This window comes from Falco peregrinus, chromosome 19 (genome assembly GCF_023634155.1).
Source record: "Falco peregrinus isolate bFalPer1 chromosome 19, bFalPer1.pri, whole genome shotgun sequence".
NCBI lineage: Eukaryota > Metazoa > Chordata > Aves > Falconiformes > Falconidae > Falco > Falco peregrinus.
The window spans coordinates 3,690,201-3,714,909 of record NC_073740.1 but is presented as its reverse complement, the minus strand read 5'-3'; the positions used below and the strand labels follow the sequence as shown (position 1 = coordinate 3,714,909).

Here is a 24,709-nt window from a genome sequence, read left to right as displayed (position 1 = left end):
TGCGGTCCCTCTCCCCACCCCGCTACTGTTGGCTGGCGGCGGTGACTCATCAGTGCTGGGATTAATCATTCATAAAGGCGCATGCACACGCACGTGTGTCCGTGTCTGTGTCTGTGCGCGCGTGTGTTTGCCTGTGTTGCTCTGGTTGCTGCGTGAGTCATTCCCAGCCTGCTGGGCCTTCGCTGGACTGGGGTTTGCTGGGAAGAGAACGGAGCTCTTATCGCAGCAGGGACAGGAGGCGCTGAGCTGGCTGGCGGATCGGGAAGCGGCGCTTCCACCGTGCCGTTGGCCTTGATCTCACCAACCCCAGACCCCTCCGTCCGCAGGGGTGGGTTGTGTTTTGGGGTGGGCACCGCTGCCCAGGCTCCCACCAGCATCCCCAGCCGTGGGGTGTGTCGCCTTTTCCAGCTTTCCCCACTGTAGAGCCCAATTTTGCAAGCAGGAGGTCACAACAGAGGAAGATGGACCCCCCCCCACCCGCCACCCCCCCCACTCCCCCCCGAGGTACTGGCTCAGCCCCTCACTTCTGGGGTGCAAAAGGGTTGTGTCTCCATTCTCCTCGCCGTTCCCAGTTCTCCCTCTCCCGTACAAGAGGGATCGGCTTTGTAGCACCGGGGGGGGGGGGAGGGGGGGGGATGAAGTCCAAGGCCAGGACAACACCCCCGCGGTAGCACTGGGGGGGTGCCAGGGTGTGTGGCTGTCACAAGCTGCCAGGTCGTGGCAGCGCTGTGAGGGAGGCAGGGCACCCTGCAACCTGCTCCAACCCGGCCAGCAGCTGGGAGGACTGGGAATCACCCATGCTTGGAACTGGAAGAACGGGCTGAGCACTGGTGGGACTGGGCATGGCTGGTATTGGGAAGGGGGAGAATGGGAAAAAGCCGGTGCAGGGGACTGGGGCTTGGGAAACTGGGAGCAACTGGGGCTTAGAATTGGGGGGGAGTTACAAACTGAGAAACTGGGAGAAAGGTGAGGAATCAGGAGAGAAAGGATAAACCTGGGCTTCGCTGGTGCTCGGGAGAGCTGGGAAGTGGGGGGCAGCTAGTGCTGGGGAAACTGGGGGGGCAGGGGGGGTCTTCTGGTGCCCCAGGGCTCTGCATCTGTGATGCCTTGGGGTCTGGGGGTACCCTGGGTGACCTGGGACTTGCTATTTGGGTCCCTGGACCCCAGAGTTTGGGGTGCTCCAGGGTCCCGTGCCGCCTGAGGCTTTTGCATTTGGGGTATGCCAGGACCCCCCCAGCCCCCCGGGGGCAGCAGCTGAGGTGCCACCTGCCCTGTCCTGTGGGGCAGCAACGTCCCGGAGGTGCCCAGCCGGGGGGGTCCTGGGGGTGCCTGGCTGCAGCCCCTTTCAGGGTAGGCTTTGCCGCGTGTGCCAAGCCAGCCTCAGCTGAATTGCACTAGAAAAGGGGGTGCTGGCAAGGGGGTCCCCCTGGGCTGCGCGCCCCAGAGCCGCCCTCCCACGGCCCCTTTTCCCAGGGATGCTTTCCCAGCCCTTCCCAAGGAAAGGCCTTGACTGATGCAAGTGGGTTGTCTCCACCCGGGCTCGGGGTAACTCCACCTCCCGGCAGCTCCTCCCAGCGCTCAGCCCAGCTGGGATATAAGCAAGTCACTCAAGCAGGAGCAGCTGAGACAGCTGGGTGGGTGGCGTGGGACGCCGAGCTGTGACCTGTGCCGTGTCCTTCGCCTCGACGCCGGACCCCATGGCGACGCCTTCGCAGAAGAGGAGCACCCGCAGCGGGGCTTCGGGGACCCCCTTGTCCCCCCACCCGTATCACTCGCTTGCAGGAGAAGGAGGACCTGCAGGAGCTCAATGACCGCTTGGCTGTCTACATCGACAAGGTGCGCTCGCTGGAGCTGGAGAATGCCGGCTTGCGGCTCCGCATCACCGAATCCGAGGAGGGTGGTGAGCCGCGAGGGTCTCGGGCATCAAGGCTGCCTACGAGTCGGAGCTGGCAGACGCTCGCAAGACCTTGGATTCGGTGGCCAAGGAGAGAGCTCGGCTGCAGCTGGAGCTCAGCAAAGTCCGGGAGGAGCACAAGGAGCTGAAAGCCCGGTGAGTGCCCTGGGGACTGAGGGGGGGACACACCGCGGCGGGGTGGGGTGCTGGCGTCATGCTTGGCAGGGAGCGGGAGGGAGGAAGGAGCGACCTGGAGGAGGCAGGGAGAGGAGAAACCCGTGACCCAGCTGGGGCAGGAGAGCCCGTGGTGGCGAGGACGAAGAAGGAGGGAAGCTCTCCCGGCATTCCCACTCTCCCTCCAAGCGCCATCTTTGGCTGGGATGCCCTTGGAGGGGGGATGCGGGGAGCCGAGTGGGGGCCTGGGGCTGAGCAGACGCGCCCTGGGCTCCTGGGGAGGGTCTGTGCGACGCGGGGGTGTGAGCGCCGGGCTGGCGGCCCCTCCGCGTTCGTCATCCTGGAGCTATTCCGAAACCCGCTCCAGCGCAGCCCGGGAAGCGGTGCCAGCCAGCTGGCTCTGTCCTGCCCACACATCTCGCTTGCTCGTCCTATTTTCCTCTGCTGTCTTTGGCATTGGCACCGGTTAAAGAACCCGCTCAGGTTTTTGTTTGCCTTAACCCTCCCCGTGCCGAGCTGCTCCTGCTCCGCGGGGTCCCCTCCTTTGGGATGAGCAATGCCGGGGCAACGCCTGCATCCCTTTCCCAGCGCCTGGGTGACGTGCTCCAGCTCTGCTTGGAGGCTCAAATCCCCCCCCAGCCCCTTCCGTCAGGTTTCTAGCTTTCCCTCCCTGCCCTCCGACATGCCCACCTGGCTGACACCTCCCGACCACCCTTGGGTGCCTCTGCCCCCCCCCCCCCCCCCCCCCCGGGGATGGTGGCAGATGACCAGGGTCCCCTGAGGACGGACAGCGCTGGGACCAGCCACAGGGCTTCCCCCGGGGCTCTGGCACCGCAGCCCTGCCGTGCTCCGCTCCCCAAATCCAGCTTCATGGAAGGAGCCGGAGGGTTCTTTTCCGACATGAGCTTTGGCTTGGGGCGGGATCCGGGCTGGGCAGCGGCGGGACAACCCTCTCTTCCTCCATTTGCTCTTTTGCCCGTATTCTGGCCTCCTCGTTTTGAGTCTGTACCAAACGAGGCTAAAATTAACTTCTTCAGAAGATGCCGTAAATAATCTCTTCCCAGTAGGTAGAACGAATGTGCAGCCCATTACAGCTGTCTTGAAAGCCGTGCGGCGTTTTTATATTTAGCTTTCTATTTCCCGTGCGCTGCTGCAGCTCCGTCCTTCGATAAGGAGGTTTTGCTCGTCCCACTCACTGCAGGGCAGATCCCTGCCAGATCCCAAGGATCTGGGACCAGGGAGACGAGGAGCAGAGCTGTCTACAGGCTTTTTCTGCCTTATGCAAACCCAGAACTATCTTGGCCGCGATCTTTCAAGGGCTGGAAAAAATGCCCGGCCTGCAGCCGTGTGTCGCTGGCTGAAAGCTGCACGCTCAGCCCAGAGCTGGCTGAGTGGCCCCTGAAAAAAAAAAACAACAAACAACCAAAAAAAAAAAAAACCAAACCCACCAAACCAAAAAATTTGCGTTAAGCATTTTCCTGCCATGGGCTGCACCCCTGGAGCTTTGCTGTGCTTGTTCCCGAAGGCTGCCAACCCCCCTGAAAAAGTGGTTTGAGTTGAGGGCATTCCCAAAGAGCAGATGTGGGTTGGAGGTGGGTTGCGGTGGGCTTGCGAACCCCCGCTTTTGGAGCACTGGTGGTTTCTGGAGGGGAGAGGTGTTCCAGTGCGCTGAGTCGTCTCTGAGTCACCCTCTGTGAGATGAAGAGCGGCTCTGCTGGTGTCCCTGCTTCCTTGGGCAGCGGGATCGGGGCTGCTTGCCCACCCCCCAATCCTTGGGAAGGGGCTGCAGCTCATCCCGTGCCACCAGGGACCTGCTTGATGTGGTGGAGCTGCTCGGAGAGGGGCTCAGACCCGCTGCCCCACCGCGATGGGGCTGTAGGGCTGGGTTCGGCTGGGGTGCCCCGAATCTTTTGGGCATGGGGGAAGGGGGGCAGGCGGGACCCCGACCCTGTTGGCTGTGCCAGAGCCGTTCCCCGGGGTCAGGAGGGACGTGTGTGCCGCTCTCGCGGTGGGGCAGGTGGTGCAGGTGTTTGCTCCACTCTCTGCCATCCAGCCGGGCAGGGATGTACCGGTCCTGCCTGCTCTGCCTTCCCACCCCGAGCCCCCTGGGTGGGTGTCCCGGGTGGTTTTGGTGACCTTGGTGCAGCCACACTTTGCTTGTCTAGTACATAACCGGGCAGCCCTTCGCTCCGCCGGCTCTCGCCAGCAGCCCCCGGGAAAGCGCCGGGTATCTCCCACGGGGCAGGCAGCTCTGGGGCCGCGTTATCAGCGCCCACAGCGTCGCCGCTGCCCACCGCCGGGGTTGTCCTCGCCTGCACAGGAGGGTGGGGTGGGAGGCGGTGGGTGGCAGGGTATGGGCGCGTCGGGGTATTGGGCACGTCATGGTATGGCGCATCTGGCTGCGGCGCAGTGCCCGGGTGCTGGTGGGGTGCTGAGCTCACCCTGGGAGGGAGAGGAGCTGGGTGCTGGGTGCTCCGTCTGTGGGGGTGGGAGAGGTGCTGGCTGGGGAGGGGGACAGGGGTGTGTGGAGACGAGACCGGTCTCACCAGCTACCGACGCGCTGGTGCAAGAGCTGCGTGGGTGGAGGAAGGGCTGGCCAGGCGGGGGGGAGAGCGGGGTGGAGGGGTGCAGGCGCTGCCACCCTGTGCCTCCCGCCACCCCTCTGTCCCCCACCGGCCGCTCTCCCCTTTGGCATGGACCTTCCTGCTGCCTTTTCAGCTGCTCCCGGTGCTGGTCCAGGAGGCGGTTCCCAAAGCGCCCACCCCAGCTCCTGGCACCGGGGGACCCTCCCCCTGTGCTGGCTGTGCCCTGGGACAAGGGACCCCCCTCCGGCCCCCTGGGCCTCCACACTGGTACCCCAGCCCCGCGTGGCCGCTGGCTGTGCTGGAGCCACGTTCGAGAGGAAGCAGAGGGTGCGGTGAGGGTGCTGGTGACTCAGGGGTGCTGGCAGCACCTGGCATCGTCCCCTCCCAGACCGTGGGCAGAGCCAGGACCAGCCTGAAATGCCCCTGTCCCCTGTGTCCCCCAACCTGCAGTCCCCAAGGAGGGGCACCAGGTGGTTTTGAAAGGCACAGGCTGCGGCGGGGCACCGCGCAGCTGCAGAGGGATGCTCTGCACCCCCAGTCCTGCCCGGCAGCCCCCCTCCATGAGCTGGTTCTTGTCTCATGGGGTGCAAACAGGAGCCACCGCCCTCGTCTTGCTCCTGAGGATTTACCTCATCCCAGATCCTCCAGGCAGAGGCGTTTGGGGGTGCGGGTGTGTATGGGCACCTCCATCCCTGAGGCAGGAGCCCCGGGGGGGGCTCTCGGTGCCCCCCTCTGTGGGCTGTGCGGTGGCCCAAAACAGGAACCAGGCTCTCGTTAGCCGTGCGGCTGATGAGCGATGGCTTCCTGAATTGCAGCCCCTAACTCGATTAAGCCAGCGCCTTGCAGCGCCACTTTCTCCCCAGACCCAGATCTCATCCCTGGCCCTAATGAGGAAGAATCTCCTGTTTTCCAAAGGTTGGGGGGTGGGGGGGAGTTGTGAAGCCCGTCCAAGGGCAGAACAAGGGAGGTGAACCCCACAGCCCTTCTCCATCCCAGGTGGATTTTGCCCTGCCGCTGGGTTCAGTGTTGACCTTCCAGGAAAGAACAGGTAAATTGGACCTGTTTAATGGGGGGGGAGGGGGGGGGAAATAATAATAATAATAATAAAAAAAAAGGGTGGCAACTGCCTCCCCGCTGCAGGGCTGGGCGCTGCCTCCGTGCCACCTTTAGCAGCAATGTGCTTGTGCTGGAACATTTTGCGTGGGGGTGAAACCTCAGGCTCCTGGGCTGTTTCCCCCCCTTCTGCCTCATGGAAAGCCTGCCAGGGAGGGAATGGTTTGGCTCGGAGGAGGCTTTGCCCCTTTCCGAGCAAACAAAGAGCAGCTTGTGCAGCTGGGTGATGCTTTGGGGCAGCAGGCGATGCAGAGCCGGGGCTGGTCCAGGACCCCCCCCCATACCCCTCAGGGACCCTCTTAAACACACCGTCCCCGAGCTTCCAGTGCTCTGGATAGATTTATTTATCCCTGACATCCGCACTGGGCGGCTCAGGATCCCTGCCTGTGTGCTGCTGGGCTGAAAGGCTCTGTGGTGAACACACACACACCACCACCCCCCCCACCCCCACCCCCCACACGTTGCTTTCAAGGTCAAGGTTTTCGTTAGCCCTCTGGCTATTTCTGTGCGGGGGCATTTCTCGTCGTCTGTGCAAACATCCAGCCCCCCCCCCTTGTCCCACCTCCCCCAGCAGGGATCATCTGGAGTGGAGGGAAACGGCCTCAGCACTTTCATTTTGTGGCTCTGCCTTCATCGCTGGCCGCGCTCGCCGGCATCTCACGGGCACCGCCGTTACCCTGTCCCACTGCCTGGGCTGTTCCCGGGGATGAGGGGGAACAAGAGGAAATCCTGTTGCTGCAACCGTTTTGATGACAATAGGATCCACCCTGGCAAATTCAGGACCTCAGAGCTGAGTGGGGTGGGGGCTGGAAGAGAAGCCATTGCAAAAGGACGCGGGGCGGCTTTGGTGCGGGAGCACATCCAGCCCCTGTACAGCACCCAGTGCGGTGTGTCCCAGGCTGCCCCGGCCGTGCCTGCTGCTGCTACAAGTGTTTTTCAGCCTCGTGTGCGTCACTTCAGTTGTTTGAAACTCATTAATGCTTCCACTTGGGAGCCCAGCAGAAGTGGGAGCTTGCGCCGGCGCGGTGCTCAGTGCAGGCATGCGGAGAAGACGGCGCAGCCGGGGTGGGGCGTGCGGAGCCGCTGCCAGCTCCTTATTTTGCTAAATTCGTGCCCTTTGGGAGCAGCAGTTTCCTTCCCTGCTGCTGGCAGCTGGGGTAGGAGGAAGCCACTGGAACTCTCCCCCTGGTCTTGGCCAAAATTAGGGCTGGTGTGGAGGAGCCCCTGGGAAGCATCAGCCCGGTGGGTTTGGGATGGGTGGCCCCAGGGTAGGGCTGGGAATCGCCCCGTTTCCCCATCCCGCTCCCTTTGCGAGGCCGTTTGCTGAGCCCGTTCCTCCGGGACTTGGGCTCGGCACGTTCCCAAGCCGGTGCCACGTGAAACCCGTATCAGCTGCCATCAGTCACCCGCAGCCCCTCACTGGGGTGTCGGGGCTGGTGCCCACCTGCCTTCCCCTTCCTGCCCAGGGCTCAATAGCCCCAGTGTGAAGGCGAACAACTGCAAGGGGCTGGCACGGTCCCCGCGCCCCGCTTGCTGCGGCGGCAGCTGCAGCCCCGCTCCGTGTGAAGGATGCTGAAGCACAGCAGCGAGCCCCACGCTGCGCCTGGCAGAGCCAAAGGCTGGGGGAACTGGTGCATTGAACTAAGCCTGCAGAGGTGCCACAAAACCAAACGGGGGTGAGGGTGCCTCTGTTCCCGAGCGATGCTGAGGCAGCCTTGCCCGGTGTCAATCGTAAACCAGTTTCCTTCCCACCACGAAGGTGCAGGCACTTGTGGCCGGGCTTCTCCAAGCCGTAGCCATCCATGATGCCCTCTTGCTGCCTTCCTCTGTAGAGCCGGGAGGTGGGAGAGCAACAAGGGCATGTTCCTCAACAGCCCAAGGGGCGTGCGCAGTGCCTGCCCCACTGCCTGTCCTTTACCCTCCTTAATTACAGGGTTGCCCTGCCGTTGCAGATGTTGGCGCCGAGGTGATGGAGCAAACAACGGCTCTCCTGAAGCTTTTGAATTTTTGCACCGGGGCTGTGAGTGGCTCAGAAGCACCTCTGTAGGAGGGGGGTTCTGATAGCGGAGGGCTCTCAACCCTCTTGGACAAAAGCCACCTCCAGCCACTTGCTCCGGCTCTTGCTTTCGACACCTGCGTCCTCCTGCCACCCAGCTTGCTGCTCCCGGTCCTGGCTGAGCAAAACTCGGCGTCTCCCTGCTGCGGTGCTCGGGAAGCTGAGCTCGTAGTGCCGATGTATTCGGCTTTTATTAAATAGCAGTTTAGGGACACGCTTAGTCCATTAAAACCCTGGCTCTGAGTCATGGGAGTTCCCCAGAAAGTCCAAACTCTTGATGTGGATGTGTAACGTGGGCTTCAAAGGGATAGGAGCCCAAAGGGGGCTTGACCCCAGCACCGGGGGTGGCCAGTTCCCCCATGGCAGCTCCCAGTCCCCACTGGGAAGAGCCGCTTGCCCCATCCCCCCGCACGGCTGAGCAGGGCTTGGGGCTGGCTGGTTCCTTTGGGGGGCTCTGGCTCCGGCTCCAGCCCTGGCGGCGCTCGCGGAGCTTTTGCAACCCAGCAGTGATCGGCAGCAATAAAACCTCCGTATTTTTTGACACCTGGCCCTCACCGTGAGGACAGGGAGGGAGGTTGCAGCAGGGCGGGAGAAGGCTCGGGGACCTCCGCCGGAGCATGAGCAGGGAGATGAGTCACACTCAGCTGCGTGCCTTTGGGTCGGAGCAGGGTGCGGCCGCCGCAGGGCCATGCTTCGCCGTATCTCCGTGAGGCCCCCGCCACGCCGGCAGCCGCGTTCGCCTGCCCCTTCCTTCCTGGTGTGGTGGGTGCTGGTGGATAACCCGCTCCCCAGCACCAGCTGTGGGGTGCAAGGGGCCCCCCCCCGTAAAGCACCGAGCTGGGCTCGCTCCCCCAGTCATCTCCCCACAGCCCTGTGGGCACCGGGAGAAATTAGGGAGGGTTTTTGCAAAGCTCAGCCTGCATGCCACGGGCTTTTTGGGGGGGAAAGCAGGGTGCTGGGGGGTGCAGGTTTGCTCCTTGGCGTCATGCTTTTGCAGGCTGGGTTGCAGCTGCAGCCCCGTTTGCAGGGCAGGGATGCAAACCCGTGGTGTGCGTGTCCCGACTAGCAAGTGGCGCCGCTTTTTGCAACCCAGCCTTGGCTCCGTCGTTCCAGTGCAAAACACCACCGGAGCGGGGCTGGCACGTGGCACTGAGCAGGTAACGAAGGCGCTTGCGGTGGCAGAGCCATTCTGTGAGTGCAGAAATTGGGGCTAAATCGCACTTTCTAGGGATGCCACGTCTGCAGCCCTCGCCGGTGGGGAAGTGGTTATTTCCTGCACACGTGCCGAGCCGCTTTGGGCTTCATCCTGGCACGGTGCACGCTGCCAAGTGGGCAGAGGTGCGCGGGGAGTATCTGCCGCACTGGCTGCACGTGGCAGAGTGCAGCAAAACACCAGCACCGAGCTACATTTTCCCGGTGGCATCGCATCCCGAGCCATGCCAGCGGCCAGCACGGCAGCGCCGGCAGCGCCTCATGGAACATGGAATGGGCAAACAAGGTGGCTCCGGTGCCGCTGCGGGCAAACAAACCTTGTGGCAATGCAAACACCTCACCTGCCTTTATTTGTGCTCTGGGAGCCGGGATAGCCAACCCTTTTGTTCCCAGGAAGATGGGTGGCAGCTGGATCCAACAATCCCCTGCTTTGTTTCTTAAGCAAATGGTGCCCGCCAGAAGCTTTGCGTAGCTGGATTTATGGAAAACAGGGTGACCTGCTGCTGCTGGAGAGGGAAAAGGAGACTTTGAGCTTGCTCCCTGTTTTGCCTCTCTTGGGTCCTCTCCGCCTTGTCCCGTCTTGCCCAGGGAGCCGGTTCCCAGGGTTGGCGTGATGCAGCGATGCCCCCATAAGCTGAGCGACCCCCTCCTGGCTGTCCATCACCCTGCTTCAGGGCTGCAAAGCTTTGCATTCAGAGGCGCCGTCGCACCGCACGTGTGTGCAGAGGGAAAGGAGGCCGCTGCCATTTGCATGGTGGCAACGTGTTTCCTTGCTCCTGGGGCTGGGATTTGCATCCCTGCTCCGGCTCTGCTGCCCCGAGCCCTGGCCACATCGCCAGGTCCCAGCAAAACACGAGCTCCCAGCTGGTTTTCCCCCTTGTCCCAACGCTCTGGGTCCTGAGGACATGATGAATGTGAGTGACTCAGCTCACTGGGTTTAACTACATTTACACAGCCTCCTCCCACCGTGGCAAATCCCCCTGGAAAACACGGGGGATCTGCACTTTCTCTTCAGCCTTTAAATTGGTGGTTTATAGGCTTTGCCCTTCTCATTCAGCAAGGATCTATTAAAGTAAATTAACGTGCTAGGATTTCTGGGGGGGCTGCACCGCTAGGAGTCAGTTTAGATTAAAAAAAAAAAAAAATAGACATATAAAACTTTCCCATTAAGTTTGAACCCAGTTATTGCAAAAAACCTGGAATTTGCTGTGTCGGAGGAAGATAGTCAAGACTGAGCAAAATCCCTGAATTTTCCTTCAACCCCAGATGTAGTTGTTGTGTGAATTTTTATCCATCACATTAAAGATATGAAACTGCACTTACCACCATCGTGAATGTTCAGAGGGTTGCAACGAACACTTTGAATTTCCTTGTTCTCCGCTCTTCCCGAAGGATGCACAGTGCAGGCTTAACCTTTGACCAGGCTTTTATCTTATATACAACACTACAAAGTGTTAGTAAATTCTGGGATGGAAAAGCAAGATGGGAAGTGAGCGAGGTAGAAGGTGGTGTATTCCCCTATTTGAGATGGTTCAAAAATTAATTTTCTTTCCAGCACAATTCCAGTCTTTTTTTAGAGTTCCTTTTTCCTGATGAGGGCCGTTATCGCTTTAATCTATATTTAAGATGGTTGAAGTCTAGGCCATCAGGGTCTTTTAGATAACCTGGTTCAAAATGCTCTGGGATGTCAGCAAAAGGCAAGCTGGCACGCTCGTAATAAATGCGGGGCGGGGGACACTGATCAGTGCTCGATCGTGGTTTTCCGAGCAGTGGAGACGTTCAGGTTTTTAAAGCCTTTGGTGATTTTTTTAATTTTTTTTTTAATGGAAAATACAGTTTTTGCAAGCGAGGAAGCAGCCCACCCTCTGGAAACCCCAGGATCAACCAAACCCCTCGGGACCTGCACAGACAAATACACTGGGCAGGATTTTTCCTGTGCACCGTGCAGAGAAATTGCTGAGCTCTGAGCTCCAGGGACGAACCTGGGGCTGGACCAGTTTTGCTAAACCAAGTTGCAACTGGTGACATTTTGCATGTAATCCCAGCCTGGAGGCTTGGATCTCTGCGCATTCCAGGGAACCCAGGGGTTCGGTGGCAAAGGGAATCCGTAGGGAAACTCTGCCTTCGTTTTGCTCGCTCATCACCGGCGGTGCCGGGGTCTGCGCGCTCCTGGCGCTGGTGGCTTCCACCGGGCGATGCTCACCTGCTCTTTCCCAGCTCTTTGCATCCTCATGGATTGCTGCAGCCTGGAAGAGTTACAGGCAGCTGTGAAAGGGGGGGTTCGCAGGCAGCAAGGGGGTCTCGCAGGCAGCAAAGGGCTTTTTGCAGGCAGCAAGGCACTGGCGGACCCAGTGGGAGGTTGTTACGGCTGCTCCACGTACCCATGAAGAATAAATCCCCCCCCGCTTTGTCTGCGCAAACTTATGCCCGATGCAAGCCTCACCTGAGCCCCCAAAACTGGAGCGGGCAGTGGAAAGCCGAGTCCCATCCGTTCCCGCATCGATTCTCACGTGGGAGGTGGCAAATCCACCTTTTCCAGCTGTAAAACCCCTCTGGTGATACCACCCGCCTTCAAAACCGCCCCGGAGCCGTCCCGTTACTAGGGGGGACTCAGCCCAAACAGCAACGTCACTTGGTGACTTGGGGTTTCCATTTCGAGCCGCTGGCGGAGGCTGGGATGAGTCACCGGCGCGCTGGCGTGACACGCTGGGATGGGGAACGAGTGACACCGGGGCTCCCCAGCCACCACGGGGTGCTCCAGGCTTCTTCAGATGCTGTTTATTCTCTGAAATCACGTTTCCAGCTTGGAAGTGGAAATTAAAAAAAAAAAAAAAAAGTGAGGGAGGGGGGGTGCGCATCGGTCTGCTGAAGGGGGGACCTGGGTGCAGAGTTTTCGCTCTGGTGTGTCTACTGAAAGGAGAAAAGCTCCTTAAAAGCATCCTGGGGGATATTTGTAGCTGATTCCTGGAGATATCAGCTGTGATATTCAGTTGTGAGTCCGGTCCTGCAGTTCCCAGCAAGGCTCCCGGTGATGGGGTTTGTGGAGGGGTGGGAGTGACTTCAGATTTTGGGAGCCCCATCCCAGCGGGGACATTTGCATCCCTCTGAGATGCTCTTTTTCTGCTTCCCAATGGAGCAGCATTTTTGCTTCGGTTTTAGGAAGCCAGGAAAAGCCAGATCCCAATTCCAGGAGGGGGGAACCCAGCTCTTTGGAGATGCCAACGAGCTTTTGCTCCGTGGAGCCGAGCAAGCCCCTTCGACGACCCCAGGAGTGTGCGGCATGGCCGGCACCAGCCTGGCACCGGGGAGGGACTTTGGCACAGTTGGTGCTGGAGGGTGGGGGCTGTTTCCATCCCCCGGCTGCCCTGTAGCCGGGGTTTGGTGCCCGGCAGGATGCTGGCTCCGTGCAGATGTTGTCCTGGCTATACATCGCGCTGGCTGTTTACAGCTCCCCTGCTAGGAGACCAGCTCGTGTTTATCCTGGTGATTTGGCAAAGGCACAGCGGCACGGATGAGTCAGGAGCTGGGAGAAGCTGCTTCGCCACATTCCCATTGCCCCACCGCAGAGGTTTTCCCAAAACTGCCTTTCCTCTTGCTGTCCCTGCAGTTTGCGCTCGGGGGACCCTGGTCCCTGGGATGGGGGAGGGACCCCTGGGATGGGGAGCGAGCCCTGGGATGGGGAGCGAGCCCTGGGATGGGGAGTGAGCCCTGGGATGGGGGAGCGACCCCTGGGATGGAGGAGAGAGCCCTGGGATGGGGAGCGAGCCCTGGGATGGGGAGTGAGCCCTGGGATGGGGGAGCGACCCCTGGGATGGGGGAGCGAGCCCTGGGATGGGGAGTGACCCCTGGGATGGAGGAGAGAGCCCTGGGATGGGGAGTGAGCCCTGGGATGGGGGAGCGAGCCCTGAGATGGGGAGTGAGCCCTGGGATGGGGAGTGAGCCCTGGGATGGGGAGTGACCCCTGGGATGGAGGAGAGAGCCCTGGGATGGGGGAGCGAGCCCTGGGATGGGGGAGCGAGCCCTGGGATGGGGGAGTGAGCCCTGAGATGGGGAGCGAGCCCTGGGATGGGGAGTGAGCCCTGGGATGGGGAGTGACCCCTGGGATGGAGGAGAGAGCCCTGGGATGGGGGAGCGAGCCCTGGGATGGGGGAGCGAGCCCTGGGATGGGGGAGCGAGCCCTGGGATGGGGAGCGAGCCCTGGGATGGGGAAACAATCCCTGGGGTGGGGGAATGATCTCTGGGATGACAGAATGATCCCTAGGATAGGGGAAGTGATCTCTGGGATGGAGGAATGATCCTTGGGATGGGGGAATGATCCCTGGGATAGGGGAAGTGATCCCTGGGATAGGGGAAGTGATCTCTGAGGTGGGGGGAATGATCCTTGGGATAGGGGGAACAATCTCTGCAATGGGGGGAATGTTCCTTGGGATGGTGGAGTGGTCCCTGGGATAAGAGGAACAATCCCTGCGATGGGGGAATGATCCCTGGGATAGGGGGAGTGATCCCTGGGATGGAGGGATGATCTCTAGAATGGAGGAGGAATCCCAGGGATAGGGGGAGTGATCCCTGGGATGGATCCCTGATGCTGGAGGCAGCTTGGTGCAAAGCAGCCAGCCCCAGGTGGGGCAGAGCAGGTTCCCTGGGTCCTCCCAGCAATCAGATCCCTCGGGAGCCTCCCTGGGCACGTGACGCCTCTCATCCCTCAGGTTCCCAAGCCGTAAATATGTCGTAAAGTCTTTTTTTGGGGGGTAACATTTCCGCAGCCCCGTGGTGGGGGAGTCGGCTGGCGCATCGCCGGGCTCCCTGGCAGCGAGGCAAGAAAGAAACCCGTGATCCCCGGGGATCTGGGGGTGCAAACGGATTTCTAGATGAGGCATGAGCCGGCGAGCTCCCCTGCCTTGGCACCTTCTTCGGGGTGGGGCGGCTGCGATTTGGAGGCAGGGAAGGAGGGAAACGCCTGTTTCTCCACCGGCTCCATCCCACCCCATTTGGTCCCTTTCCAGCGTGCGGAGCTGGGCACCCGACGGCAGCCGTGCTGCCCACGGGAGCCGCCTCGTGCTGCAGAAACGGCTCACGATGCTTCGTAGTAGTAGTAGTAGTAGTAGTAGTAGTAGTAGTAGTACGGTGAAACCAAAAGGTGTTTCCTAGAAGGCAGCTGGTGGGCTTGGGCATCTGGGAGGGGGCTGGCACTGTTCCGCCAGCCTGGCAGGGTACATGCCCAAAGCTGCTCACCCCGGCCAGCTCCCGGCGTTGTGCCGGCTCCAGCTTGCCCAGAGGGAGAAAGGGCAGAAGGGGCAGAGCCAAGGGGAGCGGCGGCAGGTCCTGGGTGCTGCTTTGTGGGGCTGGCCCCCCAGCCTTCTGCTGGAGTCGTCTGCCCTCAGGGGCTTCAGCCCTGGCCCCCTTGGAGCCCTCATGGCAGCGCTGCCGGCTCGCTCCTGCGTCTGTGCCGAGTACAGGCACAGTGGGTCCAATTTTCCATGAGCGTTTGGATTTTCTGGCAGCTCAGCTGCAATTTTCCTTTTTTATTCCCCCCCCCCCCTCCTTCCTGCTTTTAAAAGCTAAAAATAAAACATCTTGAGGCCCCTTTTCCCTCCATCTTTTCTCTGGAGACATTTCTGTCTTGAGGATTTGGTGCCTCTGCTGCGTTTGCTCCTCTTGGCTTCCATCAACGCTTGGTTTTACACCCAGCTCTCCTGGCATGGGGGATCAAATCCTGCGGGATGCTGAGCCCATGTGCTGCAGGCACACAGCCCTTTGGGGTGGATCTGTGCTTCCCTTTGGGATCTGGGATCTTCCAGGCTCTAGCAGGCACCCACCGGAGGAGAAGGAAGGTCCCCGTGCATCCCCTTCCCGAGGGAAGTGGGAGCGATGCAGCCGCCAGGGAAGGTTTTTATTTTTAGCCCAGCACCAGCTGGAACCTGGGAGGCCGCTGGGGAAAGAAAAGCAGGACCCAACGGGAGCTGAGGGGAAAACCCAAACCCTGGCTGGGCTGGGACGGGAATCACAAGGGGCAGGGACCGGTGGGCACAGGGGTCCGTGGCACGGGAGAGGACTTTGCCAAAATCTCATCTGGGGGCTGTGTTTTGAAAGCAGGGAGGGGGGTGGGACACACACTGGGGGTCCCAGAGAGCCGTGTCACACAGCCCTCCGGACCCACCGGAGGAAGGGACGGGACAAGATTCGTCTCATCCCTTTTGCTTCCTGCAAAACTGCGCCGGACTCAGCGCCGCAGCCGGTGAGCATCGCGCTGCCACCTCCGCTCCCCCCACCGTGACCCAGAGCCGAGCAGGGCAGGCTTTTAGGGAAAAGGGATTGTACCCTCGAGTCCTCAGGGATTTACCCTGGGCTCTTCTAGGCATCAATGCCTAAATTTTTTTATTTTTTTAATTTTTTTTTTTTTTTTTTTTCTCTGAGCCCTGAGGTCCCTGGCGAGGGTGAATCCATCACCACTGCGGAGACACAAATGTAACTATCTACTCCAGCGTTTCCCCCTCTGTATTTAATTTCAGAACAGTCCTGGTGTCCCCTAAAACATGGGAAGCTCCGGGATGTGCCCAGCGTGGCATCACCCCCATCCCAAAGAGCCCGTGACTCCCAGCTGTACCCAAGTCTCTGCAGCCGAAGGGGTGAGCCAAGAGCTCCAAAAGCAAAATGCCAAAGGGAAGCTCTTCCCGGAGTTAAGCCGTGGTTAACTCGCTGGAGGACAGCAGGATGAAACCCTGCCGGGGTGGCCGTGCCGGCGGGGAGGGCGAGCCGCTGCCAGATGGAAAAATTCAGCTTCAAATGTTGCTTGCAAGGAGGATCTGCTCCCAGATGGCGTTTTTGTCCTATGAGTCACTGGCACGCAAGGAGTGGGTTGAACAGGAAGGACCCGCCGGCTCCGGCAAGTGGGACCGTTGATTCTCCCCCAAAAGGGGCCAAATCCAGCCCGGCAAAGCCTTGGGGGATGGGATTACCTGGGAACACCCTCCCTGTGCTGGCTCGGGTCAGGAAGCAGAAGGAAAGGCAGGAAAATCTGCTGCGGGCCAAGGAAGGAGCTTCCCACCTACGTGCGAGTCTGGGAATGCTGGTCCCTGCTCGCCCTGGGGTCCCGTCAGAGGTTGGACCACCTCCTCAGCACCTCGCTGCCCACTTCCCTATCCAGATCCTATCCCCGGGGGCCAGATCCTGCGGGCTGAGCACCCTCTGTGCTGCGAGCCCCTCCCTGGTATTTTTTTACCCATGACCTAATGGCCCGAGTGCGTGCGTCGCCCCAGGAATGCGCACCACGCGCGGGCACGCAGCCAGCGCTCGCCCACAGCCGAGGGGGCACCGCAGCCGGCGCCAGCGCTGGGCCGCATCCTGCCTCCACCAGTGCTAGACCCGATTTTGGGGGAGTTGAGAAATAATCTGTGGTGGGCCGACAGCACAAACCACCCCGGTGCTGACGGCCGCCGGGTGCCGCAGAAAGAGCGTCGGGTGTTGACTTTTTATAGGACCTACCAAAATAGCGCCAGGTTGGGGTTTGGTGGTGGGGTCGGATCGGATTCCCTAGGCACGTGGTGCTGCGTCTCCAGTCCTGACCTGCTGTCGGGGGGCTTAAAAAACAAGGGGGGAGATGGAGGCACAAGGTGGTGCAGGGGCTCAGAGGTTGCGCCACAGCGCTGGAGGCCAGGGGAGGGTCTGCAGTCCTGGGGGGGGGGGGCGCTGAGCCCGGTTGGGGCTACGGGGGCCGGTGTCACTGCTCTGCACCCACCGAGTGACAGCGGCAGGCTGAGCCCGTGGTGGGGCATGTCTGCCCCCAGGGCAGCCCCATCCCCAGCTCATCGCCCCGTGCACCCCCGGGAGAGGCACCAGGCTCGTGGCGCTGGCACGGTGGGTGCCTGGGTTGGGCAGCTCTGGCTCCAGCGCCGCTTCTGCTCCAGCACCCTGGCTCCTCCCCAGCCGCCACCGTGCCATGCAGCCCTGCCGCGCTGTGCAGTGCTCTTCTGCACCGTGCTGCACCGTGCCACACCGTGCCACATCATATCACGCCGTGCTGTGCTGTGCCACGCCATGCCACACCATGCTGCACTGTGTCACACCATACTGCTCCGTGCCATACCACACTATGCTGCACCGCGTCACGCCACGCCATGCTGTTGCATGCCATGCTGTGCCATGCCACGCTGTGCCATGCTGTGCCCTGCCAGGCTGCACTGTGCCATGCCACACTGTGCCATGCCATGCTGTGCCATGCTGTGCCATAGCACAATGCGCCATGCCATGTCATGCTGTGCCATGCCACGCTGTGCCATGCCACAATGTGCCATGCCATGTCATGCTGTGCCATGCCACGCTGTGCCATGCCACAGTGTGCCATGCCATGCTGTGCCATAGCACAATGCGCCATGCCATGTCATGCTGTGCCCTGCCACACTGTGCCATGCTGTGCCCTGCCAGGCAGCACTGTGCCATGCCACGCTGTGCCATGCAGTACCATGCCATGCTGCACTGTGCCATGCCACGCTGTGCCATGCCACACTGTGCCATGCCATGCTGTGCCATGCTGTGCCATAGCACAATGCACCATGCCATGCCATGCTGTGCCATGCCATGCCCTACCAGGCTGCACTGTGCCATGCCACAATGCGCCATGCCATGCCACACTGTGCCATGCCGTGCCCTGCCAGGCAGCACTGTGCCATGCCACAATGTGCCATGCCATGCTGTGCCATAGCACAATGCGCCATGCCATGCTGTGCCATGCCACGCTGTGCCATGCCGTGCCCTGCCAGGCTGCACTGTGCCATGCCATGCTGTGCCATGCCATGCTGTGCCATGCTGTGCCATGCTGTGCCATGCCGTGCCAGGCCACTCTGGCATCAGCCAGTGCGCACTGACCTCTAGTGGGTGCAGACGTGCCCGGGTGTGCGTGTCACCCATGGGTGTTACAGCACTCAGACACCTCCTGCCCCCCAGCTTTTCCCAGCCCTTTCTGCTCACCAGCACCCAAACCGGTGCTGGACAGGCGGGTGGCCAGGACCTGCCGGACCTTTGGCGGGTGGGTGTTGGGTACCATCCTGCGCTCTCCTGGGGATGATCGGGGGGGTGTGGATGTGATGCTCTGGGTGCGACGCGTGGTTTCTCCGTGCCACTGACCCGTGCCACCCGGTGCGTTGCAGGAATGCCAAGAAGGAAGGGGACCTGCTGACTGCCCAGGCGCGCCTCAAGGATGTGGAGGCTTTGCTCAACTCCAAGGAGGCTGCGCTCTCCACAGCCCTGGGTGAGAAGAGGAATCTGGAGTCTGAAGTGCGGGACCTGAGGGCGCAGGTGGCCAAGGTGAGCAGTGACAGCCCTGTCCCCAACCGCCCCAGCGTCCCCCCTGTCTGCCAAGTCCCCGCTGTGGCAGGGGGACCGCGGGGCACGGCTGGGTGGGGGGTGCCCTCTGGCCAGTCGCCCGCTGGGACAGCCCCTCTCAATTCCCTGCAGCTGGAAAGCGCCTTGAACGAAGCCAAGAAGCAGCTGCAGGATGAGATGCTGCGCCGCGTGGATGCCGAGAACCGGCTGCAGACGGTGAAGGAAGAGCTGGAATTCCAGAAAAACATTTACAGCGAGGTGAGCCGTGCCGTGCCGCACTGCTGCGGTGCCAGGCTGCCTGGGCATCACGCTCCCCGTGTCTTGTGTCCCCATCCCCAAACCGATCCCACCCTGAGGTGACACAGTGTCCCCTGACCCATCCCCAGGAGCTGCGGGAGACCAAGCGCCGCCACGAGACCCGGCTGGTGGAGATCGACAACGGGCGGCAGCGGGAGTTTGAGAGCAAGCTCTCCGAAGCCTTGCAGGAGCTGCGGAGCCAGCACGAAGCCCAGATCAGGCTTTACAGGGAGGAACTGGAGAAGACCTACGGGGCGAAGGTGAGCGGTACCATCCTCTTCCTCCCCTGCTGGCGGGCGCAGGGTGCTGGGGGTCCTAACCCACCCGTCTGATCCTCCAGCTGGAGAACGCCAAGCAGTCGGCTGAGAGGAACAGCAACATGGTGGGTGCTGCCCACGAGGAGCTGCAGCAAACCCGCGTCCGCATCGACCACCTCTCCTCCGAAGTCAGCCAGCTCCAGAAGCAGGTGAGTCGGGACCCAGGGATTCATTCCTTTGGGTGCCCACCTGGGGGCTGATCCCCTCCTGGGGTTGGCCCCAGGTGGAACAGCCCCCCCCCCCCCCCCCCCTTCCTTCCCCGCACAGTTGGCTGCCAAGGAGGCCCAAGGAGGCGAAGCTGCACGATTTGGAGGATATTCTGGCCAGGGAACGCGAGACCAACCGGCGCCTGCTCTCCGACAAGGAGCGGGAGATGGCCGAGATGCGGGCGCGCATGCAGCAGCAACTGGATGAGTACCAGGAGCTGCTGGACATCAAGCTGGCCCTGGACATGGAGATCAACGCCTACCGCAAGCTGCTGGAGGGCGAGGAGGAGCGGTGAGCGCGGGGAGCTGGCCCCCCGTGGGTTACGTGGGTCCCGACCCTCATGTCCTCACTGGCTCCATCTTCCGCGCAGGCTGAGGCTGTCCCCCAGCCCGTCCTCCCACAAAGGCGCATCCCGGAGCCATTTGTCCACCCCGGGCTCCTCCAAGAAGAGGAAGCTGGAGGACAGCGAGAGTCGGACCAGCTTCTCCCACCACGCTCGGACGAGCGGCCGCGTCGGCGTGGAGGAGGTCGACTTGGAGGGCAGATTTGTCCGTCTCAGGAACAAGTCCAACGAGGTGCGTTCACCTATGGGGGAGGGGGGTTCCCCAGGGGTGTCCTTCAGCCCCCACTTCACCCCGTGGGCAGGAGGGGAAGCAGGACAAGCTGGGGGGGAACCGGGCTGGGGGTCTCAGCCTTGCCGCGCTCTCTCCCACAGGACCAGGCGATGGGGAAACTGGCAGATCAAGCGGCAGAACGGAGATGATCCCCCCATCACCTACCGCTTCCCCCCAAAGTTCACCCTGAAGGCTGGCCAGGTGGTCACGGTGAGTCGCTGCCCGGTGGAGGATCCAGCCGAGGTCCCAAAGCCACCCGGGCTGTTGGTGACGCGGAGCGGTCTCGGCGCCCGGCTTTTTGGAGGGGACAGACCCGTGTCCCCAAGGTCTGAGCTCCGCAGACCTGAGATGTTGCTTTTCCCTGGGCTTTTCTCCCTAGATCTGGGCTTCGGGAGCGGGGGCCACCCACAGCCCCCCCAGCAACGTGGTGTGGAAATCCCAGAGCAGCTGGGGCTCCGGTGACAGCCTGCGCACCGCCCTGATCAACTCCAACGGCGAGGGTGAGAGCCCGACGGCGGCACCGGGGGGGCACACGGGGGTCAGCAGACACCGAACACACCCCCCCAAATCCTGTCCTGTCCCCCACAGGAGGTGGCCATGCGGAAACTGGTCCGCACCGTGATCATAAACGATGAAGATGAGGATGAGGATGAGGATGGAGTTAACATCCACCACCGCCATCACCACGTGAGTCCAGTGCGGGGTCCCTGGGGGGTGGGGGGGCTGTCATGGGGGTGCTGGGGGAGCTCAGGCCTGGTCCCAGTCAGGGTGGGAAGCAGCTCAGCATCGCGCAGGATCAGGCCTTCTGGGGAGAAGGCAGTTGGGAGGCTGCTGTGGAAACAACCACGTGGGAGAAGCCAACAGAACTCCAGCACCTGGAGAAGATTGTGACTTGCCAGAAAAGCTCTAGAAACCTTGCTGGAAGTCACCTCCAGCCCTGAGTGACCTTGACCTGCCATGAAAAGGGCTGGAGGAGCCAGGAGGGAGGCTGAGCTGGTACCTGGCATCACTTGGAGGCGGAGGACAGGACGGTGGGAAGTTGATGGACGACACTTCCCTGCAGCAGCTGCTCCATCCTCTCCGCTTCGCAAGGATGCTGGAACACATCCAGAGGTGACTTCGTCCTTCCTCTCTGCTCATCTCTCCCCTTGTGAGCTGAAATATGCACCAGGAGGAGCAGCGGGCAGAGAGCGGGCAGCGGGCCAGGAGCAGAACGGCAGCCGCTTCTCCTCGTGTCAAAGCTAACATCCCTGGCTGCATCCCTGGCTGCATCCCTGGCTGCATCCCAGGAGCCCCTGCCAGCCCAGGACCCCCCGCCAGCCCCTCCCGCAGGGAGTGGTCTGTCTCGCACACAAGATGCCCACGGGAATCACGTGCGGAGAATGCCGTCACCACCACGCTGTGCCTTGACGCTGCTGAAAAAATCTGGATGCTGCCCCACGGGGCTCTGTGTGGCAGGAGCAGGATGGAGCATCCATCATCCGCTTTGCCTTGGGTTCTCTGGATCCAAAGCGCCGTGCCGAGACGGATATCGATTATCCCTGGATGGAGGAGCCAAGCCCCTGCGGGTCAGCGCTGCCCATTTATCTGGGGGCTGAATCCTTTCCAAGAGTGAATTTCCTGTGGGAAGCAGTCATCTCGGCTCGCCCAGGCAGCGAGGAAGAGGATGCTCGTAGAGAAGGGCAAGAGAAGCACAGTCACAACGTCCCCCGTGCGCTGAGAGTCCAGGGTGCAAGGACAGGGCGGCAAGGACAGTTCACCCATGGGCGGTGTGCCAGCCCCAGTAATTCAGGATGAGAAATATAATGATGTTAATAATAATAATTGATTATTTTTAAATTATAGAGAGGGTGGGTGGAGCGCGGATGCTCTTTGGAGACTCAAAGACCTTTGGTCCTCAGGGCAGGGTGCTCAAGGCAGAAGATGCTCTGGCGGGTGCTCAAGGTCGTTTTGTCTTGTCTGTGTGTCCCCCCCCCAGGGTAGCTGCGGTGGCCCTGGGGACCCTGGTGAATACAACCTCCGCTCGCGCACGGTGGTCTGCGGCACGTGCGGCCAGCCAGCCGACAAGTCAGGCAACCAGAACGCTGGGATCAACACCGTGTCCTCAGGCTCGTCACTTCCAGCGTGACCGTCACCCGCAGCTACCGCAGTGTGGGTGACTCTGGCAGCATTGGCCTTGGGGACAACCTGGTGACTAGGAGCTACATCCTGGGCAACTCCAGCTCCCGTAGGCAGGTCAGTGCCACTTCCAGACCCGCGGTCCAAGCTGTCCCGCTGGGTCCCCACCCCATCCCTGCATCCTTCCTCAACAAGGCAGCGCTACAGGGATCCTGTCCCCTCTTCCCCCTCCCCCCCCCCTCCGCTTTTTCTCTGCCCCCAGCCCCCTCCAGGCTTGCCCAAGCCTCTTTGTGAGGGGAGCGTGGGGTCTGAGGGGGATGGGAAAGGGCTGTGGCCATAGCATCTCCCCACCCCATCCCACACTCAGCTCCCCCAGAGCATCTCTGCTCCCCCCACAGCTCTCGTTCCACCGTGTTCCGCCGCCGCGGAGCGTTGTTCCTGCTGGTAACAGGAATATTGCAGCACTCGACTATTAATACCCTCACTTTTAGTCAATATTCTCAATTTTCTGACTTCAGCACTATAAATACCAGCTAAAGGGTATTTATTATACCCCAAGGGCAGGGGGTGGACGAGAGCCAGGGCACCATGGACATCCCGAGGGTCCCGCTCGGACACCGCTGCCTCCCCTGCAGCCAGGGCAAACGGGTAGGGATGCTGAGTTATTTCTAATTTTCTCCTTTGTCTTTCTTCCTCCCAGGCTCAGGCTGTGCAAAACTGCAGCATCATGTAACTCCGTGGCACCATTCCTGTGTTTCCTGGCCATCTTGAGCTAGTTTTGTTGTTTTGTTGTTTGTTTTTTTTCCCAAAGCAAAAGAAAATTTTTTTCCTTAAAAAATACGATACCAAAAACCAAGGTGGGGTTTTTGTTTTCTATAGCAGGAGTTTTATATATATATATATAAATATATATATTAAAAATGCTAAAAGATGCTTTTTTTTTTTTAAAGAAAAACTCTATTTCTATAAAAAAAAACCAAATAAAAAAAAGCTTTTTCAGCTTCAAAATTTTTTTAAAACTTCAGCCAAAGACACCGAGGAATCGTGTTTACCGAACAGCCATGCAGGAAGAGATTGTAGTTTAATAGCTCTTTAGATTATATCTTTTTTGCAAAGCTCTTTATATAGGACCGGGAGAAGCGAAGCTATCCCCACCGGAGCTGCGCGGCGCCGCGGCACGAGCGGGTCCGCAGAAGCGCTGGGGCAGAGGCTGAGCGCCCCGATGCTGGTGCAGATCATCCTGCCGGTGCTGGTGGGTGCTGGTGGGCACGTGCCACGGAGGGTTGCCGTCTCAAGCAGAGCACAGTGCCTTTGCAACCCTTCTCTTTTTCTAGTTTTTTGTTTTGGTTTTTTTTTTGGTGGATCTGAACCCCAAATTCCCTTCCTTTTTTTTTTTTTTTTTTTTTTTTTTTTTAATTTTTTATTTCACTGCCACACCGGCGTGGGGGGCTCCTGGCAGCTTGCGGGTAATGCCCCACGTCTCTCTGTGGCCGTGTGGGCATTATCCCCCCTTCCCAGCCCCTTGCCCACGTGCACTCCCAACGCTCCACGTACTGTATTTCCCATCCAAGGCACCTCTTTGCCCTTTGGGTTTGTTTTTTTTTAATTTTATTTTTAAGCAGCCGAGTTGTGCCTTAGCCCAGGTGGGGGCTGCTCCGGAGCCGGGCTGGAGCCCCCCCAGGACCTTGCACGGCATTGAGGGTAGATGGAGTAGGGGAAGTGAAAACCTGCCGGAGCTGCATCCCGGGACCAGATGGATTTGGCAGATTGGGTGGTGGACCTCACTCCTGCAGGCTCGGAGCCGGTGGGACCCCCTTGGACCCCCCTTTTTGGGGGCTGCTGCATCCAGTGTGGTTCACCTCTGTTCTTCTCGGCTGCGGTTAGTCGGGCTCTTCTCTGGTGGCAGGAGCTCAGGAGCCCATTTCAGGGCAGGATGAGGCCAAGGATGCTTAGTTGGGACAGGGCTGGTTTGCCAGGAGGGCGCTGGAGGAGGCTTTTTGGGGTGAGGGGGATTTGGGGGGTCTGGCACGGGGGGCTCCTCTCTCTGCAAGGGTCCATCCAGCTGTTAACAGAGATTTCAGCTTTTTGCCTCGATCGGGGTGTGCCTGCAGCACCCCCTGCCTCGAGTGCAGCCTGGGGGAGGGGGGGGCCAGGTTCAGTTCCCCAGCACAAGCCCCCCCACTCCGGCGGGATCTGGTGGGACCCCGTATGTATCTGTGCTTGCAAAGCTTCTGTATTACTGCCTGTATTTCCTTCCAGAATCAATACAGCCAAACCCTTCCCACCCGTGTGTCCGTGTCATTGCTGTCCTGGGGGGGGGGGCTGGGGGGGACACGCTTTGCTGCAGCCAGCCTGGCCTTGCTCTTGCCCTGGGGCTGGGGGTGGGGGTCTCTTTTAGCCCCGCAGCAAGGGTTGGGGCTCAGCACCCTACCGGGGGTAGGGGGGAAACAGGGTGGTCCTGCACACCCTGATGCACCCATGGGACACCCCGGGTGGGGTGCTGAGAGCTGGGAGGGGTGGGGGGTCCTTGCAGGGCTAGTACCCCCCCCAGGCTCTGCGCTGATGCAGAGAGGGGATAGAATTTGGGGAGAGGGCTCAGAGATTCCCACCTTTTGGGGTTTTGGGGGGCAGACATTCCCCAGGGTGGGACGGGATGGGGATGGGATGGGACGGGATAGAATGGGATGGGATAGGGTGGGATGGGATGGGATGGGATGGGATGTGACGGACTGGGATGGACTGGGGGTGGGGGTGGGGGTGCAGAATCAGAGTGAGCTCCTGAGCGCAGGTTTGCTCCAACCATG

General features: G+C 60.7%; 1 protein-coding gene across 1 annotated transcript; it reads left to right on the top strand.

Annotated features, from left to right (window-relative positions):
- Positions 1 to 1,071: 1,071 nt before the first annotated feature.
- LMNA (lamin A/C) lies at positions 1,072 to 24,189 on the top strand. The gene is given in 16 exon segments (XM_055791833.1): positions 1,072 to 1,757; positions 1,759 to 1,902; positions 1,905 to 2,050; positions 18,178 to 18,334; positions 18,485 to 18,610; positions 18,739 to 18,909; positions 18,990 to 19,147; positions 19,249 to 19,464; positions 19,544 to 19,748; positions 19,889 to 19,900; positions 19,902 to 19,997; positions 20,167 to 20,287; positions 20,377 to 20,474; positions 21,766 to 21,898; positions 21,901 to 22,022; positions 22,606 to 24,189. Coding segments are annotated over 16 exon segments (1,998 nt in total). The 5' UTR covers positions 1,072 to 1,697; the 3' UTR covers positions 22,639 to 24,189.
- Positions 24,190 to 24,709: the final 520 nt, after the last annotated feature.